Raw genomic sequence first — 6,678 nt, 5'->3', positions numbered from 1 at the left:
AGTCATAGCCCCACCTCCTACAGCCATAGTCCCACCTCCTACAGCCAAGTTAAAAAGTGAACTCTGTGACCAGAAATCATATCAAAGACTCAAATAACTCCTCCAACAAGGAACCCTCTTCCAATTTCATTTCAGTACCCATTTACTATTTAATTATACTCATTGTTGCTTAGGATGAGTTGAAGAGAACTTTTCAGTCTTTGTTTTTATTTTACTAAGGGCGAGGAGGGGGTAGTTCTAGCAATGAGACTACAAATGAGTACACCTTTACACTTTGAATAAAAAGATGTTAATAAACAACCATGTGGAAGACCTCAGGATGTAGGCTCTGAGCTCGCGGCCTGACAGGCCTATGGTCATGAGGGACTAGACATGAGGAGAATGGATAGGAAACTCCAAGAGGGACGAGGGCAACAGGCAGTCACTCTTTAGCTCCTCCAAGCTGCTTACTTGTTAAAGGGGTAAAAAGAACTTTTTTGAAGCCCACAAATCTTTTCTCAAAGCCTACAGAAAGAAGAAAATATTTTAAAGTTCCTCTGAAAGAATTATTTTACTAGCCAGTATGTTTAAAGGGAGGGGAAAGAAAAGTTTTCATAATAAAGATGGATCCAGCTAAGTTACTATGAGCTAATTCATCTGTATATTTTTAGATTTGTCTTAATGGAATTTAATGTTCTTTGAACTAAAGGTTGATCAATTATGGAAGTACTGCTGAAGAGCACACTTGGGGGTCGTGGAGATCCAATGCATTGTTCTAATATATCTGTTCTCCTTTTCTCTTCTAGGATTTAAATCAATCCACGACTCCCTCAATTCTCTCCAACAAATACAGAAAACAAAAATGGATTTAGAGAAACATAAAGTACAGAAAGACCTAAAGAAATTACAGCGTAAAATAGTGGAACTCCAAGAAGTGTAACTTTGAAGGCACCTTCTTTTCCAGCAGCTGATGCAATGGTTTGTTGGGAAAAGTTGTGAAATTAATATCTTTAGGATACTACTTCTGGTGTTTCTTATCACCTCTAAAGGAAATAGACATTTCAGGGGGGAAACACACAATAAATCAAAAAGCTTCATGATGCCTTTATTTTTTAATGAAAAATTAAGAAATTTGTTTTTGTGCATGCTTTGTTATATTTTTATTTGCACACAAGTAAGAAAAACATAATCTGTATCATGTTCCTGATGAATAAAGTAAGTTCGGGTATATTGCAGACCCCCTAGATGACTGATTATGTCTGGAAATAACAACCACTATGTGGTTACAATTCATTACCAACATGAACTTTGTCCATTATTATTAAACATATCTCGTTTTAAAAAATCTCATCTGGCATTAGCATTTGGGATCAAAATAGCTTATAGATTCATGAAATATTTCATAAACTCTAAGGGCAACATTTGTGGGACATATACGTCAGAGGGATAATTTATACTTTCTGACCCAGATAATTCTCTTTTCTATTAATACCTATGCCTATAGTAAGTCTTACTTATGCATATTTAAGATGTATTGTCATTGTACTCAATATGTGTCAGATTGTACTAACCCCTGAAAAATAAAATTATATACTAGCTTCCACTGAAAAGAACCCACAATATTTGGCCTAGATGCTAAATCAGAAGTTACTAAAAAATATTGGTTTCCTATAAAACTAAAGCACACAGCTTAAGTATAGAGCTGTTATGGTTTCATTTCTGTTCATGTGATAAGACACCCTAACAAAATGCAACTTTAAGGGAGAAAGGATTTATTTGGCTTACAAATCATTGTAGAGAAATCAAGCAGCAGGAGTTTGAAGGAGCTTGTCCTATCACATCCATAGTTAGGAACAGAGAGAAATAAATGAATAAATATTTCTCGTGCTTACTCATTTCAGCTGTCTCTACTCTTCTACCGTTCATGACCTGCCTAAGGAATGTTACCACCCACAGTGGGCATGGTCTTCACAGATCAATTAATTTAAAACATCTCCATACAAATACATCCACATGCCATCTAAACTACAGATAATTTCTCACTGAGTTGCTCTTCCCAGATAAGTTCCAGTTGTGTCAAATTGACAATTAAAGCTAATCATTATGGGAACTATTAGAATAAGGCATTCTTATTTTGTAGTACACTGTTTGTGTTGGAACGAGGACTAATTTCTACCCACAGGTTTTATAAATCTGACAAGTGAACCCATTACCAGATTTAGGAACCTTCCTTGTTTTGTAGATTTCTTAAAATAGTAACAATTTCTCCCATAATAAAGCAATTTTAACACCCAAATATTTCACCTACACCCACCTTGCTAATTTTTTTATCATGTAAAATATGTTTATTTACAGTTATTAGTGTACACATGGCATCATTAGCACTGGAGAGAATTTCATAGTAGATTTAAGAGTTCGAAATAGAAAAGTGTGTAATCAAATTTCATGCTGAGGATGAAGATCTGATACTCCAAGAAATCACAAATGTTTGTAAATCAGCGAGAAAATAATATATTCAAAATTTTATTTTCAAAATGGTCACAGGATATGACTAGGTAAGTGACAGAAAATTATAATAACCAATGGAAGGATGAAAAATGCTCAACTTCACTCTCAAAAAAAATCAAGGAAGCTCAGATACCATCTTTAGGTTGGCAGACAGTGAGTTAGTTGATAATACTGCATGAACATGTGCAAGAAAGAATGGAAAGCTCTCATCGAGCACTGGTGAGCCTAGAAACTGGTATAATGAATTAGACGGCAATTTGGAACCATCTACTAAGTATTCTCCTCCTCTTTTACCTTAATTTCTTTACTATCATGCTCCGACCCTACATAATTACAATTCCAAACCTGTTCTATAATACACAAAAAAGCTCCCCAAAGCCTTGTAAAGACACATCCAAGACTCATACTCATGAGGGATTCTAAAGCTGAAGAAACTTTGGTGGTTACACAACAATTTAAGCTCTGTTCAGGGGACACTGGAGGACTGGACTTGCATTATTCCATTTAAGTTCACTCAAAAGTTTTGTGAGCATGAATGAGCTTCCTTTTTGACAGAAGGTCAAGGCAGAGACATGGCACTTATTCCACCTCAAATGCTTTTGCTTAATCATTTAGGAACTGTGACGTTCCTCTCCCCACAGACACAAGCTAATGCTGGAGCACTGGAACTCTGGAATCATATGCAGAATATATGATAAAGTAGCTCATGTGCTTTTTTTATACTCACACCATTTATACAGCCTTGGATAGTGTAAGTCCTGCTGTCTCCCAGCATTTGCTTTCCCTATATTAGAACCTGTTCTTGGAAAATATTCTGGAAATCTCCTGACATTAGTTGTAGCAGTGATGTTTTGGACATAAGATCAAAGCACAGGGTGAAAAAAGTTTGACTACATCAAATAAAAGGTTCCCAAATACCAAGACAACAAAATGGAGGGACAGCATAAGGGAAGGGGAGACACAGAGATGGCTCAGCGGATGAGACCATATGCTGCACAAGTATAAAGACCTGTGTTGAGATTTCAGCACCCACATAAACAGCTGGCATGTCCATACCAGCATCTGCAGGGGCCACATAAGATCAGTGGAGCAAGCTGACACCAGTATAACCCCAGGTTCAGTGAAAGACCCTGTCACAAGTGAAAAAGGTGAAAAGAGATAGGATATTTGATGTCCTCCTCTAGCCTTAAACGTCTACACAGATACATGAACATACATACACACACATGCACACACACAGCTGTAGAAAATATGGTTGTCTTTCACCATCATGATGATCCATACACGTCGAGCTCATGTAAAATCATGTAAAATCATTTGAAGACCTATGCAGATTCTTATATTTTATTTGTTCCTATACTGCACCTCAGTACTAAAGTTGTAGTCTACTATGTCCAGATAGCTCCTCTGAGCAAACTGGAGGACTCCCATTTATTACATGGGCTTCCTCTTCTCTGCCTGATCTGGGGAACCCAACCCCCCAATCGTCTACCTGAGTAACTTCACATGGTCCTTGGCCATTTCCTCTTTCTTAATAAGAATCTGCCTAGCCAGTAAGATCAATGGAATAGAATTGAAGACCCAGAAATGAATACACACACCTATGGTCACTTGATCTTTGACAAAGGAACTAAAACCATCCAGTGGAAAAAGGACAACATTTTCAACAAATGGTGCTGGTTCAACTGGAGATCAGCATGTAGAAGAACACAAATTAATCCATACTTCTCTCTTTGCACAGAGCTCAAGTCCAAGTCTATAAAGGACCTCCACATAAAACCAGATACACTGAAACTAATAGAAGAGAAGGTGGGGAAGAACCTCAAATACCTGAGCACAGGGGAAAAGTTGTTGAACAGAACACCAATGGCTTATGCTCTAAGATCAAGAATTGTCAAATGGGACCTCATAAAATTGCAAAGCTTCTGTAAGGCAAAGGACACTGTCAATAGGACAAAACAGCAACCAACAGATTGAGAAAAGATCTTTACCAATCCTATATCCGATAGAGAGCTAATATCCAATATATACAAAGAACTCAAGAAATTAAACTCCAGACAACCAAATAACCCTATTAGAAAATGGGGTATAGAGCTCTCTCCATGAGGGGAGCAACAATACCAACCAATCAGAGCTCCCAGGGTCTAAACCACCAGTCTGGCAGCACATAGGGAGGGACCCAAGGCTCTAGCTGTATGTGTAGAGGAGGATGGTCTTGCTGGGCATAGGTGGGAGAGGAGGTCCTTGGTCCCATGAAGGCTGAATGCCCCAGTGTGTGGCAAATTGTTGGTGGGGAGGTGGGAGTGGGTGGGTGGGGGCACATCTTCGTAGAAGCAGGAGGAAGGGGGATGGGATAGGGGGCTTCTGGGTGGAGGAGAATGGGGAAAGGGGATAATATCTAAAATGTAAATAAAATATCCAATAAAAAATTTTTTAAAAAAGAGCAACAGTTTAAAAAAAAAAAAGAATCTGCCTAGCAAGTACCCATTTATATGGGATTCCTAGAATGCCTCTCCATATAAATGAAGCATTTATAGTTATTTAAACTCCAGCCAATGAAACTTCACCTTAAGAAAACGCCTTCCCACTCTTCAAGGTTTATGTATAGCCCTTGTCCAACCCATATAAAGATATGTGCACAAGCTAAGATCATGTAAGAGAGCTTGTTTCATTAACATTATCAGAGAAGCCCCTTCCCACTCCAGGCCTGCCACTCACTCTCAGCCAGACCAGAATCCTGCAGACCCCACCTGTTCTGGTTCCAGCCTGGTGTGCAGGAATGCCTGGACATACTGAGAGGAAGGAAACAGAGGATGTGGAACCACGGGAGGAACCCCAGCACAAATACCACATTCCTATGTTGGAGTGACTCCAGCATTTTCAAACAGGCTTCACAAACACTCCACAATTCAGCCACATCTTTGACATCCATGTTCTGTGAACCTCACTAGATTATTGCAATGCGAGACTGTCAGTGCTATATAGTTTTGCTAAACCTTTTTTTCTACTGACAGGGGTAGCAAGGATGATCAAAAGAAGTACATATTCTATGTAGTTCAAGTTTTAAAATACTTTTTACCGATGGTTGAGTCTACAGATAAATTACCTGCAGACAGAAAGGCAGACTTCATGTATTAACCATATATCTAATTGGCGGCTAATATCTTGATCTTAAGGAAGTTACAGTCTATGGCAAGGCCAATAATTACATTTGCAAATGCATGGGCAAGGCTGTGATCAAGCTAAGGCGAGTGCAGGAGAGTGAGTACAGGCTGGAGGACAAGAGACCACATCCATGAACTTCAAGAAGTTCAGTCTAGTCAGAGCCTAACGTGTGTGCTGTGAGATGGGGAAGGGAGGGGCATGCAGGAAGTGGGTAGAGAAAGGGAGAGCTTGGGAACATTGAGGGTGTGGGGGGCTCAACCACAAAGGACTTAGCAATTCATATTGAGAAATGGGTCTTTAACCCAAGGACCCATAATAGGTCCCAAGTGATTTACATAGAAGAGTACTTGAGATTTGTACTTGAGATTCCTTTGCCTGGAGTATGCAGAACAGACAGGGAGGGGGAAGCACAGTTAGGCTGAAAGAGAAATGATACAGCAGGGCAGGGTCTATGTGTCTAGAGGTTAAGGAGGAAAATGGGGTCTGGATAAAAATCCAGACTCTGAATTTAGTTTTGGATGTCACTAGCAAAGGTTACTGGAGTTATGAGTGGGAAAGACTTGCCTGAGTGTGAGTACCATGGCCCTAGGGGCATGGATACTGTAAGAGGAAGAAGGTGAACACTGAGTGGGAAGGAACAGGCATGCCCAGGTAAGGATGTAATCAGCAATGGAGGAGAAGCGGTGCGGTAGGTGAGAGGCTGTGACTGCATGTGAAGGTCTTGGTCTCTGCCTGCAGATGGTGGCAGTGATTCATTACCATTCTACTGTCCTTGCTGCACCCACCTACCCTCCAATATAAGTTTGCAAGCACAGAATGACAACTTAAATGCTTTCTTGATTATTTTTCTATTTCATAAATAGAATAAAGAAGTCATAAAGAATGCATGTCTTTTCAAACACACAGAGGGTGATAAGTTCTTCACTGCTGAAAGGAAACAGGAGAGATAGATCACCTGCATCTTGTCCCACAATGCTTTTCTCTCTCTCTCTCTCTCTCTCTCTCTCTCTCTCTCTCTCTCTCTCT

At 39.5% G+C, this 6,678-nt stretch overlaps 1 protein-coding gene across 1 annotated transcript in view; it reads left to right on the top strand.

Annotated features, from left to right (window-relative positions):
* Positions 1-919, top strand: part of Fam81b (family with sequence similarity 81 member B) — a 104,253-nt gene extending 103,334 nt beyond the window's left edge. Inside the window, exon 11 of the mRNA XM_028760087.1 lies at positions 786-919. Coding sequence (XP_028615920.1) covers positions 786-919 — 134 coding nt within the window. The remainder of the gene's footprint in view (positions 1-785) is intronic.
* The last annotated feature ends 5,759 nt before the right edge of the window (positions 920-6,678 follow it).

This window comes from Grammomys surdaster, unplaced genomic scaffold (genome assembly GCF_004785775.1).
Source record: "Grammomys surdaster isolate TR1022 unplaced genomic scaffold, NIH_TR_1.0 126391, whole genome shotgun sequence".
In the NCBI taxonomy this organism is placed as follows: Eukaryota; Metazoa; Chordata; class Mammalia; order Rodentia; family Muridae; genus Grammomys; species Grammomys surdaster.
This window is presented reverse-complemented; position numbering and strand designations above follow the sequence as displayed.